Source organism: Aedes aegypti, chromosome 2 (genome assembly GCF_002204515.2).
Source record: "Aedes aegypti strain LVP_AGWG chromosome 2, AaegL5.0 Primary Assembly, whole genome shotgun sequence".
Lineage (NCBI taxonomy): Eukaryota > Metazoa > Arthropoda > Insecta > Diptera > Culicidae > Aedes > Aedes aegypti.
In genome coordinates, this window is record NC_035108.1 from 34,150,721 (window position 1) to 34,170,044 (window position 19,324).

The 19,324-nt window shown below is 40.6% G+C and overlaps 1 protein-coding gene across 4 annotated transcripts in view; it reads left to right on the forward strand.

Moving 5' to 3' along the window:
- The window catches only part of LOC5565105 (tyrosine-protein kinase Src64B), a 260,410-nt gene that overhangs the window by 231,871 nt on the left and 9,215 nt on the right, over positions 1-19,324 (forward strand). For all 4 annotated transcript variants that reach the window (XM_021840479.1, XM_001649397.2, XM_021840480.1 and 1 more), the window contains exon 3: positions 14,561-15,848. In XM_021840479.1, coding sequence (XP_021696171.1) covers positions 15,617-15,848 — 232 coding nt within the window. In that variant the 5' untranslated portion in view covers positions 14,561-15,616. The remainder of the gene's footprint in view (positions 1-14,560; positions 15,849-19,324) is intronic.

Genomic DNA, 19,324 nt, shown 5'->3' on the forward strand with positions numbered 1-19,324 from the left:
CTAAATCAAAACAATGGATACTTACTATCGAGTCGAGCATCAATAGCTTATGTTGGATGTAAAGCTCCTTGCATTTTTAGATGAACCTTGACACCATTTATGAATCATCTTGAAAGCTGAATAAGAAAACACATGTTTTCTAGCCGTCGAATGAAGAAAATGATCATTTGAATGGAGTGACGAACGGGAAAACCGACGAATTGACTTATCCACCCATGAACTGAACACTTTTTGGTCTAAGAATTATGACACTTGAGCGGGCACGATTCCGTATGCTCCACAGGTGTTCTGGCCCCGCTCTAGTGTCAAAAGATCTGTAGTTTTATGTATAATCAAAATTTTTGACAAAAGATTTTATTTTGTTATGTGTGTGTGCAGAATGATATACATGTATGGTTATGTATGTATGTCTATATCTTAATTACGTGGTACAGCAGAAAAGCAGTATTGAAGTCACTGAATAATGTAGTGCTGGCAGGCATCTTTCGCCTCTGAAATTTTAATTATTTATATTTCTATTTCTTCATCGGGGTAACCCCATAAATTACGTCACGCAAAGTGACGTTATAGAACAGTGTTATAGAACAACTAGATATGGACGACACACTTTCAAGAATTTTGTTGGATCCCCACCATAGACTTGATTTTTTGGTGAAATAAGGTTTAATTAATGGGAACACAACTATGAATAACAAAAACGGAGCGGAATTCCCATACCTTGGGCGTTAACGGGTTAATTTGTAATATTGTAAGAGAAGAGCACCAATTTTCGGCCCAGCTCTAGGGGCAAGACACCTTTGATGTAGAGTGCCTGTAAACAAGAGTGACGTAATGTTCCAGTTTTGAACGCGGATTTGTATGGAGATGACAGTTCGACGCTGTTCCAATTTTGACATTGACGCCACTCTTATCTAGATCCACTCTGCTTTGATGATATAAGTGAGATTCGTTGAGATTATGGTATATTCATCCTTGTATAAGTGCGGATCCCATCGAGTTAGCCATGATGCCCAGCACTATTTTTCGACCCACTCATACGATTTTTGGCCTACCTTTCTTGAAAATCCGAAAATTGCCACAGAATTCTTGTAAGTTAAAAATTAGTGATGCTCCCTTCATTCTTATTTTTAGTTTTTTTTTTTTTTGAAAAAAAAAATGCCTTAGATGCTGAATTTTCGATTTGTATAGGGCATGATAATATTTCCCCTCATTTAAGTACACTCCATACAAAATTATAATTAAACGCCCCCATCAGGGTAACACGCCCGTTCTCCAAACTTTTCGTGAGCCAATAACAATAAAAAGAAAATGCAGATAAGATTTTGGGCGTGACCTCGACTGCGTTGGAGCTGTGGGAGTGAGAAATGACGAAACTCTCAAACCTGAACTTTTTGAGGGTAACGTCAGCCATCCGGAAATATGACGAGATTTTCAAGTTTAATTATTTTTGCTCCCTGCTCCAAGCTGATTGCCTATCGTTTGTTGATGGTCGGTGGTTACAGTCATGCCGTTGCCAGTAAGTTTTAACGATCCAGTGGAATGGTGAAATTTTCCCGTCAGTCAGTGGATGGGTTCTGGTTCGTTAGGAAATTTGACTGTAAATAACAATCAGAGCAGAGTGAGAGGGTGGATGTTCCGTCATGTCAGAGTGATAGCCCCGAAACAGCTACCAAATGTTTCTGATGAACATTTTGAAGATGATTTATACTCAAACCACAATTTTTCATTACTGATTTTGAGAATGATTGCGGTCAAGTGATGTGCAGTTACCTTTGTCAAACCAACACTGCCACCGCGAACCTGTGTTATTTTAAATCGCTCATTTCAATTTCTCCAAACTCGATTTTTAGTCTTGATGATAATAAATTTTCGACCTGTTTAGTGTTTAGTTTTATAAAAAAATGAAACCGAATCTGAAAAAAGTATGGATTTTCTTAGAAATCTTCATGAATCTCTTATAAGTTATTCTTGGAGTATTCCCTGTTATATGGAATTATATCCCGGGTTACCGGATGGGGGATGGACACAAGTATTTCAAAATCCATTCACATAAAATTAGCTCGTGTCTTATTGAAGGCTACATGAAATTAATCAGGATTTCACGGGCAATTTCATTACTCATTCGACTTTGTTGTAGACCAATGAAAGTGATACTATTTCTGTAATCGGTTAGTATGATGTATCTTCCACTAACGACACTGTAATATATCATTGCCATAGGCGGTATCGATACCTTCTCACACTCCGGTAGTCGTGTATGACCCACTGATAGCCGAGAATATAATCAAACATATACATTTAGCCTCATATTTTTGGATACCTCCCACGCGCTCTGACAGCATTGAAGTGGGAGGCGTACTACACCATAATATGGAATCACGATTAAGCCTATTGCTTTTGTTGCTGGACGCTTTGGTTGTTGTTGATCGAAGCCGAAGGAAAACATATTTTTCCATTCGCTCCGGTTCGCTTTTATCGACGTTGTCGTTGGCATGGAGCGGAGATTTAATTGAAATAAAAGTGAGATTTATGGCACGGAAATTGACGTTCGCCGCTGGCGTGCCCCGCGACAGAAGAAAGCAGTTCTGCAGCAGCGGCAACAATGAACCACTTCGAGCCGAACCGGCGCTCATGAAATCGAGTTTTATCAATTGTCATAAATAGGCAAACAGGATTAAAAATCAATTTCCGTGAACTCTCTTAATAATACATATGAAGGCCGAGCATTTGATTCGATCAAATAAGCTTGCCGTAGGACCTGTTACTACTAATAAATTGTACGTAGAACTCTGACTAATCCGATTGGGTGTTTGAAAAACACAATCAATGCCGGAGAAAAAGTTTACTGCCAAAGTTCGTGATGGCGAATTCTCGTGAAACCCTTCACATGTTTGTACACATTGTGTTATCACCGTGCCAGTCGAAAGCTTCAATCGTACGATATTCAGCGTTTACATTGTGTCTCAACCACACCACAGCATATGGTCCCCACAAGCGCCGACCATTAAAACGTTCAAAAGGCATATCTCCCGCCGCCGCCACCACCTCTATCGTCACCATCGTACGCATTGGTCACGGATGAGTCCCCTAGCAAAGCTTGAGATCATGTTCAAAACTAATTTTGATGCTGTGATGTTGTAAATTTTGAGGAGTTATCAAATGATGACATCACGATTAAAATATTGAAACTGAGAGCAAGAGTTTGCTATCAGTGCTATCAGTAAAAGATATATCAGTGAAAGTTAATTGAAAACTGTTTCTGTTATCATTGAGAACTCACTGAGATATATTTATTTTTATTTGATATCAAAACGGGCCTGCAACAAAACATTTTGTATATATGTTTATAATTAACAAAATGTATAACCATATAAAATTGACATATAACAAAAACATTTGAAATTTGTCAGTACGAAAACAAAATATGGTATCGACTATAATAATAATAAAAAATATATCAAATTATGATATCAATCTGATGCAGTAAACAAAATATGCTTCAAACTTACTTTCGTTTTGATGTTGGACTTTGCTCGGGTCGCGCTTATCTGTTACTGTCAATCGATTCTACAAATCGACTTTGGCGCCCGGAACTAACTCGCCGGACGACGCGTGTGAGGACGTCGCTTAGGTTATGGGCCGAGGAAGGGCTATTCTCACGTGCCGCGCGGTTGTAATCACAACAAATAGGAAACGACAAAGTGAGAGTGAAAATTTTATGACGCCTTTTAACATTTCACCTTCGTTGGTGGTTGGCCGGATGGTTCAAAGGGCGAGAATGGCTATCGCTGAAGGTCAAGGTGAAAGTGGACTTCAATCATATTGCCGGGAAAGGTGGAATGATAGGGAACTGTGGGTAATAATTTGTATTATTAAAATGCGATAAGAATATGGAAAAACAGCTTTGAAAAGGTTTTTTATAATATAACTTGCAAAAGTATCTGTAAATTATAAATATCTCTGCTGCTTTGATGAAGACACTAAATCTGAGCTTCGCACGAGAATTTAACGCTGTTGGAATTATGTCGGTTGAAAATGCAATTAAAAGGAATGAAATTATGAAGATACTCAAACGGGCCGGGATTTGAAACTATTGACATAATCTTACTTCATGGTTGCTTGTTTACAATTCTCAAAATTCCGAACCCTAAATCTATGACGCTTCCATTTTTTCCCAGGATACTTTATTTTAGGAAACAATTCGAAGAACTCCTGAACAAAGATACAAAATACGAAGTTTGTTGGAGTCCAAAAATCAAACGCCGCGTTGATACTCAAACGAGCCGGGATTAGAAACTATTGTAGGGTAAGTGATCCATTAGTTGCGGGTGTTCCTATAGGTGCGGTAGTGCCATTTACACTGATTTAATTGAATTAGCTGCAGATCCGAGACCGTCAACCGAAGTATTGGCTTATTGATACACGAAATAGCTGAAAACATCGTTCAAATTGCTTCAAAATTGATGTAATACCACCAGAACTGCTTAAACTTTTCTCACTTGTACCAATAGTTGCGGTAAAGTGATCCTAAAATGGAGGATCCCATAAGGACAGCGCAACTTAGAAACACAAATTATTTTTTTTTTTTTTAAATAAGTTTTAATTGTGTTCTAGAAGTTGAAATTGCAGCAAATCATATAAAATCGAAGGAAATTCGAAATCTCAAGAGCCATATAGAAATCTTCAGGTGCTCGTTAGAAATCCACAGGATTCTGAAGCATCTCGCATGGAATCCTGGGATATCGCCTAGATTGCAGGAGTTCAAGGAGCTTAGCATTCCGCTGCGATAATGCTTGAAATTCTCAAGTATCAAGACAATCGAAAAGAATATAGAAATTCCTAAATTCCGCTGGAAACCTATTCAGCATTCTCAAGATTTTGTAAACAATTCCTCAAAATACCCCCAGAAATCCACAATCCTGCTAGAAATTCACAGGATGTCCCAGAAATCTTACGAATCTCCTAGAAATCGCTCGATTTCCCTCAAACTCTTGCGTTGAGTATCACACAGGCGTATCTGCAGTGATAAATTTTTCTTTGCATTAGTACGTTAAAATCAAACGATTTTTTTAATATTTTATGATCTATCATGTAGAAGTACAATGGGTACTTTCTACTAAATCCAAAATAGCAGTCGAAAACAGTTTACATGCCAAGAAATTGGCTAAAGAGAGAATCGATTAAGAAAAATCTATCATTGCAGTTACGCCCTTATGATACTTAACGCGAAAAATAATTTTATATTCTCAGAATCCCGCAAGAAACCTCTAATGTTTGCTAGGAATCTCCAGATTGCACTCAGTATCCTCAATCCGCCTTAAATTCTCAGAAGCCTAGAACAACTTAGGATCTTTCGAGTATTTTGCAGGATCTAGATAGGAAACTATTAATCCATCTAATGATCTTCAGGATCTCGTGAGGAACATTTTGCTTTTCTATGCGGCCTGTATATTTAAACTTATTAAACATCTTGACATGACAGTACACTATGGGTGATATGAATAAAAAACTTTGAACTTTACTACATGTAGCATCTACTCAAAAACAAAATCCACAAAGTTTACTACACTTTTGGTATGAATAAAAAACTTTTCGAACATGTAGTACTTACTACTTTCGAACATGAGCAGTGACTGAAGCTGCACGTTAAAAAATTTCCATTCAGAGTGCAGAGTGATTCTGCACGTAAAGAACAATCTATTCAGAGTGACGCCTAAAATTAATACAATCATGCATATGAAGAAAATCCAGTTTGTCGCCCTTTTTGTAGATAGGGCATATAACGCCTTGCTTCCACTCCTCCGGTAGCTGTTCCGTTTCCCAGATTCTGACTATCAGCCGATGCAGACAAGCGGCCAACCTGTCCGGGCCCATCTTGATGAGTTCGGCTCCGATACCATCCTTCCCAGCGGCTTTGTTGTTCTTGAGCTGTTGAATGGCATCCTTAACTTCCCCCATCGTGGGAGCTGGTTGATTTCCGCTATCCGCTGTGCTGACGTAGCCATCGCCTTCGCTGTCCTGACCTTCTGTGCCTGTGTTCTCTGCGCCATTCAGGTGTTCATCGTAGTGCTGCTTCCACCTTTCGATTACCTCGCGTCCGTCCGTCAAGATGCTCCCATCCTTATCCCGGCACATCTCAGCTCGCGGCACGAAGCCTTTGCGGGATGTGTTGAGCTTCTGATAGAACTTCCGCGTTTCTTGAGAACGGTACAGCAACTCCATCTCTTGGCATTCCACCTCTTCCAGGCGGCGCTTTTTGTCCCGGATAGGTTCTGACGTCGGTTATGTCGGAGAAGTGCCGTCCATCGATCAAAACGTGGTCGATTTGCGATTCTGTCTGCTGAGGTGATCTCCAAGTGTACCGATACGGGAGGCTGTGCTGGAAATAGGTGCTACGAATGGCCATATTCTTGGAGGCGGCAAAATCTATCAGTCGTAGGCCGTTCTCGTTCGTCAGCCGGTGGGCGCTGAACTTTCCAATCGTCGGTCTGAACTCCTCCTCCTGGCCAACCTGAGCGTTCAAATCTCCTATGATGATCTTGACGTCGTGGCTTGGGCAGCGGTCGTACTCGCGTTCGAGCTGCGCGTAAAATGCGTCCTTGTCATCATCAGTGCTTCCGGAGTGTGGGCTATGCACGTTGATTATGCTGAAGTTAAAGAATCGGCCTTTGATTCTTAACTTGCACATTCGACCGCATAGAGCTATGGAAAATCATGGACGAGAACAGCTTTCCCGGGAAGCTCACAAGATTGATCAGAGCAACGATGGACGGTGTGCAAAACTGCGTGAAGATCTCGGGCGAACACTCCAGTTCGTTCGAGTCTCGGCGGGGACTACGACAGGGCGACGGACTTTCGTGCCTGTTGTTCAATATTGCGCTTGAAGGTGTCATGCGGAGAGCCGGACTTAACAGTCGAGGCACGATTTTCACGAGATCCGGACAATTTGTTTGCTTCGCGGACGACATGGATATTATTGGGAGAAAATTTGAAACGCTGGCAGATTTGTTCACCCGCCTGAAACGCGAAGCAACAAGAGTCGGGCTAATGGTGAATGCGTCGAAAACAAAGTACATGCTGGTTGGCGGAACTGAGCGCGACAGGGCCCGCCTAGGAAGCAGTGTTACGATAGACGGGGATACCTTCGAGGTGGTGGACGAGTTCGTCTACCTCGGATCCTTGTTGACGGCTGACAACAATGTTAGTCGGGAAATACGAAGGCGCATTATCAGCGGAAGTCGTGCCTACTATGGGCTCCAGAAGGAACTGCGGTCAAGAAAGATTCACCCCCGCACCAAATGCACGATGTACAAAACGCTCATAAGATCGGTAGTCCTCTATGGGCATGAGGCGTGGACTATGCTCGAGGAGGACTTGCAAGCTCTTGGGGTTTTCGAACGCCGAGTGCTAAGGACGATCTTCGGCGGCGTGCAGGAGAACGGCGTGTGGCGGCGAAGGATGAACCACGAGCTCGCTCAACTCTACGGCGAACCCAGTATCGTGAAGGTAGCTAAAGCTGGAAGGATACGCTGGGCAGGGCATGTTGCAAGAATGCCGGACAACAATCCTGTAAAGATGGTGTTCGCCACGAATCCGGTCGGAACAAGAAGGCGTGGGGCGCAGCGAGCTAGGTGGATTGACCAGGTACACCAAGACCTGGAGAGCGTGGGTCACAGTCGAGGATGGAGAGAAGCGGCCATGAACCGAGGGAATTAGCGAAATATTGTTGGCGAGGCTTTATCAAGATAATTGATGTAAAGCCAAATAAGTAAGTAAGTAATATGAAGAAAATGCATGGAATCTAATCGATTACGCGACAATTTGCACAAATCTTGAAGGTGCTGTTATTTGACAAAATTTGTAGTGTAATTTTGCGATTAGTCTGGTATTCTCTTTATGCCTATGATTTTATGATGATGGTACATCAAAGAATTTTCTGGGTGGTTTTCGGCCTTCGCCAACGCCAGTGATTGATGATTTTTTAAATACTAGCTTAACATCTATGAAGAGATCTTGAAATTACAGCTATCAAATTTGGAACCACATATTTTCTAGCACCAGTACTGAGATTCTGGTGAAATTGCGGTACAATTTTGATGCTCCCCGTGTGTTTTCTTAACAGCATGTTGAATTCCGGAAGTTCTAAGTGTTTCTGCAATATTCTCGTTATTTTGGTGGGGTTTCTGATAGTATCCTTGGAATGTCTAGAACTTAGAATGTCGAGATTTTTATGGGAATTGTAGTGATTCCATTGGTAGTCGTTAGAATTCAATGAGGATCTCCCCTAAAACACCAGGGTTCCCTTTGAAATTATCAAAATTCTTGTCGATTTCACAGAAAATCCCATTGAAAGCTTTGCTTTGAAATTCCAACGGAACTGGAGATCAACGGAATCTTAAAGGTTTTTACAATAATTACGAAGATTGATTTTTAGAATTACAAATATTCACACAATAATTCGCAGGAATCCCACCGCAATCTCATAGATTCTTACAGAAATACCGTCTCAAAGATACCCACAGAATTCCAAGAGATTAATATTCGGAATCCCATTCCCACCCCAATTCTAGAGTTTTACCAGATTCCTAATATTTCCGCAATATTCCTAGAATGGTATTTAAACTTCCAGAATTATCATAAAAAATCCGACATCCATATCGGAATCCCAAAGTTCCTACAGGAATTCCGGAATTCAAAAGGTAATCTGAGATGTCAGAGTTTACAAGTAAAATTCCAAATTACATTATAAATATCTGAATTCCTACCGACATCCTAAAATTCCTAGAAAATAACATAATTATCGTAATGCCAGAATTCACACGGATATTACAAATTGCTACTGCCGGTAATCTTACCGGAATCTCAGCATTGGCGGGGCGAATGTTTTCGTAACCTCAGAATTCCTAAGCAAAACTCAAAATACCTTCCGAAATATCAAAACTCATATGGTTTTCCCATGATTTTTACTCAAAAGTAAATTATTCCATTCAATTCCGCAATCTCAAAGCATGTGTAGCAACCTCTGAAGCTAACTACCAGTAGCTTTGTAGTAAATGCTACCTTTATTCATAGCAATGCGTTGTTTGTAGTATGTTCGAAAGGTGTAGAAAGGAAAATGACACAAACATGTTCCACTCGTGTTCCACATATAGCGTTTACTACCGAGAATGTAGTAAACTCAACTTTACTACATTTTATTCATACGGCCCTATATGTGTACTCTAGCCAAAGCACTATTGGTAAATAATGTTGCATCGTCTTTAAACATGATCTTATTGAGAACAAAGCGCCCAAGTAACCATAAGCACCAATAATAAGCCCTCAATCAGCATCATAGATGCGTACATGCATTATAATAGCACCACAAATGCATACACACCTTATAACAGCACTTCCGCTGCATAGAAACCCTATTACAGCATCATTAATGCTTCTAAGCCTGATGCATACAGGCATTAAATAAGCACTATATTGGCTTTATATTCGAATACATGTTTAAATGTCATCCAGTGTTTTGACAGATATACCACGTGCTTTGTGTTTGCATATAGTGGTAAGAGGGAGTCAAACATAAATCTTCTCACTACTACAATTGCAGGTTTTATGACGGGGAAAAGTGATGGTTTAAATTGGTCACTTTTCTTTCCAATACTTTTCATCTTATGTGGCCGTAGGAGCAAAGGAGCAGGACAACAACTCAATAATACGGGTGTCGCAGGTTCGAGACGCAAAATGAGGCAATTGCAAGTCATCAAAAGGATGAAAACTACCAAAACGAATATTTCTGATACGGAGAAGTACTATCTGTATCATTTTATTACATTTTTTGCATACTATTAGAGGTTTCCATTTTCATTCATTCATTTATTTACCTCGTGTACCAGTTGCTTGGCCGCATACGCGAAAGCTCTCTGGCTGCGTACGAGAAAGCACAAAATATTCGTCCTAAAAACCTGGCGAAAACACTGACGTTTCTCACGTGGTCTTATATCAGCATTAGTGGTGCAGAGAAGCACGGTTATATCTTGGCACTATAATGGCACGCTATTTCGCCTTTTCTGGCATTATAATAGCATTATATGCGTATATAAAACTGACATGCATCAAATGATTACCCTATGCTGTTACCGTGCCGCATTATCGTGCTTACTGGTTACTTGGGCGTAGTTTCTGTTCAAAACTTTGTGTGAGTCATAGACTTTTTGTTGCTTTTGTGCATTGTACAAACGAACGATTCTAAATCTGCAGACCAGGGTTTTTTTTATTAAATATATCACCAACCGGCAGACTCAAAGGGGCAGGTCACGCAGTATGAATGCCTGAGAAAAGATGTAAGAAATCAAATTGATATACTTTTATAGATGAATCACTGCACAGTGGTCCAGGAATCAGTTTTAGGCGGAAAGATGCATTTTGAGCTTTAGAATGAAACATTAGACAAAAACGGTCTTCTACAAAGTTGTTTGTATTAGTTAAGCCCTTTGTTTGGTGTTATTGAAAATTAGGGTGGACCACATTTTCATAGAAATTGTGTAACTAACTTTCTTATTTGTAGAAATTATATTATACATGCTTCAGCAAAGTTAAAGACCATTCAATTTCAAGCAACTTCGCCAAAAAAAGTTTTTTTGTATCTCTTAAATTGACCGATTTAGAGCTTTTTTCCTGCAGTGACATAGGGTGGTCCGAACAAAACTGGTTTTCTGACTCTAGAGTTTTCAATTCAAATTTCTCATCAAAGTATTCTATGAAACACTTTTAGAGCTTTAAAAAATGCGTAATTGGGTGAGTGAAGAAACTCGCTATCTCCTTTCGTTTAGGAGTTATTGTTGTTTTTCTCTCAAAAACATGCCTACTTTGATTGTGAACATCTCTGATTGGGGCAAACATAAAAAATATCTTTTGACGGCATTCAAAAGACAAAATAAAATTGTATATTATTTCAAAAAATTACAGATGTGTTATTTTTGCAACTCTAATAAAATGCCTTGAAAAACAAAGGTTTTTAAGCAGAAAAACTTTAATAACTTTTGAACATAAATAGATATCATCAATATTTTTGCATGCAAATTTGCGTTTTGTTGAGTTCTTAAAGTCGTTCATAGACTGCTTTGACGAGAAATCTGAAATAAGAAAAATAGGGCTCTAAAACTATTTTGAAGATTTTCATGGTATGTATTTCTTTATTATTTTACATTTTGAGCATGAAAATGAAATTTTAGATAAAAATGATCTTCTACAAAATTGTTTCTAAAAATGTAAGCTTTCATACTGTGTCATTTGAAACTAGGGTGGTCCACAATATCACACATATCATATAATCAACTTTTTTATTTGCAAAAATACTGGTATATGCTCTTAGACAAAGCGGTAGAACTTGAAATTTTGATCAACTTTGCCATAAAAAGTTTTTCTGTAGCTCAAAATTTGACCAATCTAGAACATTTTTTCCTAATCATCGCAGGGTGGTCCAACAAAAATAAGTTTTTTAACTCTAGTTTTTTAAATATTATTTTCTCGTCAGAGTCGTCTATGGACGACTTTTAGAACTTAACAAAACGCACATTTTCATGCAAAAAGATTGTTATTATCTATTGTAGTTCAAAAGTTATTGAAGTTTTTGTGATAAAAAATGTTTGACTTTCAAGACGTTTTATTAGAGTTACAAAAATAACACATCTGTAATTTTTTGAAATAATATACAATTTTATTTTGTCTTTTGAATGCCGTCAAAAGATATTTTTTATGATTGCCCCAATCAGAGATATTTACAAACAAAGTTGGCATATTTTTGGAAGAAAAACAACAATAACTCCTAAACGGAAGGAGATAGCGAGTTTCTTCACTCACCAAATTACGCATTTTTTAAAGCTCTAAAAGTGTTTCATAGACTACTTTGATGAGAAACTTGAATTGAAAACTCTAGAGCCAGAAAACCAGTTTTGTTCGGACCACCCTATGTCACCGTAGGAAAAAAGCTCTAAATCGGTTAATTTAAGAGATACAAAAAAACTTGTTTTGGCAAAGTTGCTTGAAATTGAATGGTCTACAACTTTGCTGAAGCATGTATAATAAAATTTCTACAAATAAGAAAGTTAGTTTAATCATTTCTATGAAAATGTGGTCCACCCTAATTTTCAATAAAACCAAAGAAAGGGCTTAACTAATACAAACAACTTTGTAGAAGACCGTTTTTGTCTAATGTTTCATTCTAAAGCTCAGAATGCATCTTTCCGCGTAAAACTGATTCCTGGACCATAGTGCACTGTATGAAAACCATTCCGAAGTGAAAGGGCGTGTAGGGGAGTCCCATTAGTTGGTGTAATTTTGGAAGAATATCGACGAACAATGCTCTGCAATGCGGTCGATATGAAGTAGACCTGATGTTAGCTAAAACAAAATACACATTGATATCTACAAAAGTTCACATTTTTTTATGGCACCCAAATATTTTGCCAAAAATGGATCCATTTTGTTGCCAAAATCAGGAGGCGCCAAAATCGAAGCATGCCAAAAACGGGATCACACAGTACTTAATTTCAAGAAACAATTCAAAGAATTCCTCAATAATTGCTTAAATGCAGAAAAGAAGATCGAAACATTTTTTGTTATAAGCTTGTTTCGATATTACTCTCCATAGCTCGATATCGAATCAAAGAACAATAGTAAAAGTTGGTTTCAATAGCTACCTGGATGGTCTTTTGAATCGCAGTTGCACTGATTATGTGTTCTATAACTCTCTATGTTCTCAACTCGATGATTCCTTCAATATCAATAATACCCACTACACCAAATTATGCGAAATGTGTTTGTCGGACATCACCGAGTGTTTTGTATGAATCGTCACAAATCACTGAATTTAAGGCCTTACTTTTACCTCATTTTACATATGGTCTCGAATTAATTCTCAATGCCTCAGCAAGAGCTATCGACAGATTACGGATAGCTTTAAACTGTTGCGTGCGTTGGGTCTTCAATCTATCATTCTATTCCAGATTCACCCACCTTCAAAGAAAGCTACTCAGATGCAGTTTTTATGAATTCCTTAAAATCAGAATAGTTATAGCTATTTTCAAAACATTTACCACTAAAACGCCAAGTTTCTTATCAGACAAATTTCAACCATTTCAAAGTATTCGAGTAAATAATTATGTTATACCGCAATACAGAACCTCACATTATGGAGCATCGATTTTCGTTCGCGGTATTGTATACTGGAATCAGCTATCGTCCGAAGCTAAATCATGTTCTAATTTCTAATATAACAGAGTTCCGTACGCAAAGCACACACCACTTTTCAGGAAGCAATCAATGTTTAAGCATAGATGTGGTATAACCATAATGTTAAAAATATAATAATTTGAATGCTTAGGGGTCATGCACAAATGACGTCACGATCCAAGGGGGGGAGGGGGTCGAGCCAAGCGTAACAAGCCTTACAAAATTTTCGGGGGACTCATACAAAAAGTGTGACAAAGGGGGGGAGGGGGTCAAAAAAGTTGAAATTAAGCGTGACATAATTTGTGTACCATCCCTTAGTTCCGATTGCTAAATTTAAAAAGGATTGTCGTTACTTAGCAAGTATTTATAATAAATAAATAAAATAAAAAAATAAAATGACTACTTAGGATTTAAAATGCCATTTAATGTACTGGTGTTATTATGTTTTTGGACAACAATGGAGATTGTCACGACAGAATGTAGGCCAATGATAGAAAAATAAATTGAATGATTGTGTAATGATTTGTTCGCACTTCGATCTGCGTGAGTTCATGCGGATTTCATAGTTGTTTAGTTTCTCGGGGATACGTCTGTGATGATTATATTCTAGGTTATAGCCTTTAGTCTATTAGATTCAAAAACGAATTTTACGTTTTCATTCGACGTTTCGGACATATTTATAGTGCCTTTCTCAAGAAATTAACAGTGTTCCGTTTTCTCGTTAACAATTTTCAGGGAGAAGGAAAAGCTGGACTGAAACTAGAATTTGAATCCTTGTTCGATTGAATACCTGGTTGATAAGCAAAAGTGATGGGCATTAAGGTGATGATTTTCAAGAGCACGGATCTGGAGAACCAAACATTCGTTTAAGCTGAAAACATAATCGATTGGTCACTCGCTGGTGGTGACCAATCGATTAAGTTTCCAGCTCAAACGGATGTTTGGTTCTCCAGATCCGTGCTCTTGAAAATTTGAGGTTTGGCTTCGATTCATCTTCATCTTAAGCCATTTTTCCTTTTACAAGAATCAATAGTATCAATAAACCTTTCACATTTACCTCAATCTATTCCGAATTTCGAAAATTTGATTGAATCCTGAATACATCAGCAACATTCAATTTTACAAATTGTCCCAACAAACGAACAACTTTAGTCCAACTATTTGCATTACCGTGCTCCACTGGACACCGTTTGTCTTTTCCCAATTGAGTTTACTTTCCGCACCATAGCAAGTTTAATGAATATGAATAAGCTACATAACGAACGAAGCACTTTTCGTCTCCCCAAAACTAAATGCAAAGTTCTCAACTTTTACCCTTTTCCTCCTTGCTTTTTTCCAGATCATTGCTCGACACGGAACCGCGCCGAACCCTGAACGAGACTAAAAAAAAACGCATCCTCCGGCGAAAATGGCAGTTGAAAACAACCTCTTGAGAATAGATTTGCGTTGTTTTGGCTGCCATTGTCGCCACCACCATTATCATCATCACCGGCGTCAATAGACTAGCCAAGAACCGACCGGCCAACAGCACTAGGAACCGGTCACGTTGATTTCATAAGGAGGTTTGCCTTCAGGGAAGGAAATCTTTCGGACGAGCTGTGTGCCATTCTTCGGTGGTAGAAGTGACAGGAAAGTGGAAGCTACTTTCGAGTGAAGTAAAGGTCCTATCTTCGTTTTCCCTAGCCTTCTAGAGGATCTAAAGTAAACCTCTATCGACCTCCATGCTCGGAAACAGTAGCGAATGAAAAGAGTATACAAATTAACTAATCTTCACAAATAGCTGTGCTAATAAGACAGAAAGAGGGTTTCCGTCGGTTTCCTTATCAGATGAATGTTTTGTCATCGATCTCATTCACGCCGTCGACATCGTCACCATCACCTCCTCCTACTAGTACTGCACCCGCCACGGCACCATCCTAGGACTAAGACCTCCAATTTCGTAAACCGCAACGACAGCATTTAATTCGTGCCAAGATAATCTGGAATCTAATTTCCAAGCGAACCCGAGCGAAAAAGATCGTATCAGGAGTTAGAAGAATCGACAAAAAGTAGAATATTTAGCTTTTTGTAGCAACCAAAGACCGGTTAGGAACGGAACGCACATATCCGATCCTCACACGAGCGTAGACGGACCTTCTTCTCACCGAAGGAAGGAAGTATTAGGACAACCAACAGCCCACGGTGTGCCTCAACAAGCCACAGCAGCATTTCCCTTTTCAGACTGTTTTTCTGTCCGAAATTGAAACCAAAAAAAAACTAGTGTATACATTTAGGCGTAAAGTGACTACTATCCTTCCACACTCCCACGCAAATCTGTTGGGAGTGTGCCCTAAAACAGACCCGCAACCCTAGCAGTAATCTACAATCTAAACTCGAATAGTGCGTATTAGCCGAAATGGGTAACAAATGTTGCAGCAAACGCCAGGACCAGGAGTTGGCCCTCAGCTACCCGGGCGGGTACAAAAAGGGCGAAAACTCCTTCACATCCAACATGTCCGGCCCGAAGCACAGCAATGGAGGCGGAGGGTCGCTGGACTCGCGCTACACGCCGGACCCCAACCGAGGGCAGCTCATCAAGGGAATCCCCAAGGGGGGAGTTGACATCATCCGACCGAGGACGACACCACGTAAGTACAATGCATTGGCATTGCGCGTTACTTAAATTGCTGTCATGTAGGACATGGTTGTATATGGTGGGGGGGCTGCACACTGGTTTAAAACCCGAATAACGTGCGTTTTTTTAATTTTCGATGTCTTGTTTTAAGAAGGGTTGAAGGGCACAGTCGAATTTCGTTCGTTGCACTAAGCCTGTAGCCCACTTAGTGAAAGACTTTTACTAATCGGGCTGAGTTTCAAGCTGTCAAATAACATAGAGCAAAAGAAAAACAGAGCTACCAAAATTGATAAATTGCGTCTTATGCCAGAAAACGACGTTTGCTTTCGTTTTAGGTGGGCTATAGCCCAACTAACGGGATCCCAATTAAAACGTTGCCCACTTGAAGATAGTGCAACGAACGAAATTTGACTGTACTATCTTTAGAAGGGCTGCGTTTTAATTGGGCTCCCATTAGGTAAGCTGTAGCCAACTTAAAACAAAGACAAACGTCACTTTGTGACATTCCTACCACTTTTTAGAAGACATCACCTTTCTAAAACTAAAAACTCATATTTTTCTGGTTCTGAACCAGTGTGGGCTGTGGTGAAATGGCTTCAACCCATTCGTTATCGCTGGTGATAGCGATAATTATTGGCGCGAATGTCAATCACGTTTCGGTCTTATCGGAAGATGCGTGCAAATTGCTCGACTGGCATACAATTTTCGTATTGAGTAGACATACTGCTGCTGATATTGGGCTCCTATGAGTACATATGATGTTTACAAACTTAGCAGCAGCGTAGCAGCGGTCTTATCAGGGAGAGAAAGCCGCTATAGAGCCAGACATTCTCATCAAACATTTACCACCTCGATAAGGGAGTGAGCTTTGGTTTTTCTAGGAAATTATACTGGAATCACGCTTGTCGTTATTGCATGATTCGAATCAAGGTTGATTTGAGAATGATTCAATCCGGACTGTGTTTGATCACTGAATAATCTAAAATGGAGTTTGTCCTTTGATTAAGGTGAATATGAATCGAAGCCAAACTTTAAATTTTCAAGAGCACAGATCTGGAGAACCAAACATCCGTTCAAGCTGAAAAATTAAACGATTGGTCTCTAGCTGGTGGTGACCAATCCATTAAGTTTCCAGCTTAAACGGATGTTTGGTTCTCCAGATCCGTGCTCTTGAAAATTTGAAGTTTGGCTTCGATTCATCTTCACCTTAACAAACCAATAATTTTGAGCTGTTGGATTTCCTTTCAGCATCGAAGCCAAACCTCGAATTTTCAAGAGCACAAATCCAAAGAACCAGACTATCATTTGCACTGAAAATTTGATCAATTTATCTCCACCAGCTAGTGACCAATCGATCGAATTTTCAGCGCCTCAAATGTATGCCACGAATCTTGCCATCAAGTTTCCAAACTCAAATTCCAAAGGATTAATTCAGAAATATCTGCACGAAGTTCTGGAGATTGCGTCAAGTATTGCACAAATTATTTAGTTAACATTAGACAGATAACACTGAATCAACAATGTCACGCCACAATACTCGGTTCGTGGCCGCATTTCTCCATCCTCGGTTCTGCCCCACGCTCGCCAAATCGATACGCACGAACTTGCTCGCTGCGCTCCACACCTTCTTGTACCAATCGGATCCGAAGCGAACACCATCTTTGCAGGGTTGCTGTCCGGCATTCTTGCAACATGCCCTGCCCATCGTATCCTTCCAGCTTTGGCCACCTTCTGGATATTGGGTTCGCCGTAGAGTTGAGCGAGCTCATGGTTCATCCTTCTCCGCCACACACCGCTTTCCTTCTTCTTTCTGGCGTTACGTCCAAACTGGGACAAAGCCTGCTTCTCAGATTAGTGTTCTTATGAGCACTTCCACAGTTATTAACTGAGAGCTTTCTTTGCCGATTGACCATTTTTGCATGTGTATAATCGTGTGGCAGGTACGAAGATACTCTATGCCCTGGGAATCGAGAAAATTTCCAACCCGAAAAGATCCTCGACCAGCGGGATTCGAACCCACGACCCTCAGCATGGTCATGCTGAATAGCTGCGCGTTTACCGCTACGGCTATGTGGGCCCCTGCATACCGCCAAAAATCGTCCTAAGCGCCCGACGATCGAAGACTCCGAGTGCTTGCAGGTCCTCCTCGAGCATCGTCCACGTTTCATGCCCGAAGAGGACTACCGGCCTTATGAGCGTTTTGTACATAATACTTTTGGTGCGGGTGTGAATCTTTTTGGACCGCAGCTTCTTCTGGAGGCCATAGTAGGCACGACTTCCACTGATGATGCGCCTCCGTATTTCACGGCTAACGTTATTGTCAGCCGTCAGCAAGGATCCAAGGTAGACGAACTCGTCGACCACCTCGAACGTATCCCCGTCTATCGTAACACCTAGGCGAGCCATGTCGCGCTCGGCCCCACCAGCTAGAATGTACTTTGTCTTGGTCGCATTCACCACCAGTCCAACCTTCGCTGCCTTGCGTTTCAGGCAGGTGTACAGGTCTGCCACCTTTTCAAATGTTCGGCCGACAATGTCCATCTTCTTCTTCTTCTTTCTGGCGTTACGTCCCCACTGGGGCAGAGCCTGCTTCTCAGCTTAGTGTTCTTATGAGCACTTCCACAGTTATTAACTGAGAGCTTACTATGCCAATGACCATTTTTGCATGCGTATATCGTGTGGCAGGTACGAAGATACTCTATGCCCTGGGAAGTCGAGAAAATTTCCAACCCGAAAAGATCCTCGACCGGTGGGATTCGAACCCACGACCCTCAGCTTGGTCTTGCTGAATAGCTGCGCGTTTACCGCTACGGCTATCTGGGCCCATATCATCCGCGAAGCAAACAAATTGACTGGATCTCGTAAAAATCGTACCCCGGCTGTTGAGCCCGGCTCTCCGCATGACACCTTCTAGCGCAATATTGAACAACAGGCACGAAAGTCCATCACCTTGTCGTAGTCCCCGGCGGGTTCCAAACGAATTGGAGTGTTCGCCTGAAACCTTCACACAATTTTGCACATTTGCCATCGTCACTCTTATCAGTCTCGTGAGCTTCCCAGGAAAGCTGTTCTCGTACATGATTTTCCATAGCTCTACGCAGTCGATACTATCGTATGCCGCCTTGAAATCGATGAAAAGGTGATGCGTTGGGACCTGGTATTTACGACATTTTTGGAGGATTTGCCGTACAGTAAAGATCTGCTCCGTTGACGATCGGCCGTCAACGAAGCCGGCTTGATAACTTCCCACGAACTCGTTTACTACAGGAAGACGGACGACGGAAGATGATCTGGGATAATACTTTGTAGGCCGCATTTAGAATGGTGATCGCTCGAGAGTTCTCACATTCTAACTTGTCGCCTTTCTTGTAGATGGGGCACTCCTCCGGTAGCTGTTCTGTTTCCCAGATTGTGCCTACCAGCCGGCGCAGACAAATGACCAGCCTCTCCGGGCCCGTTTTTATGAGTTCAGCTCCGATACCAACCTTA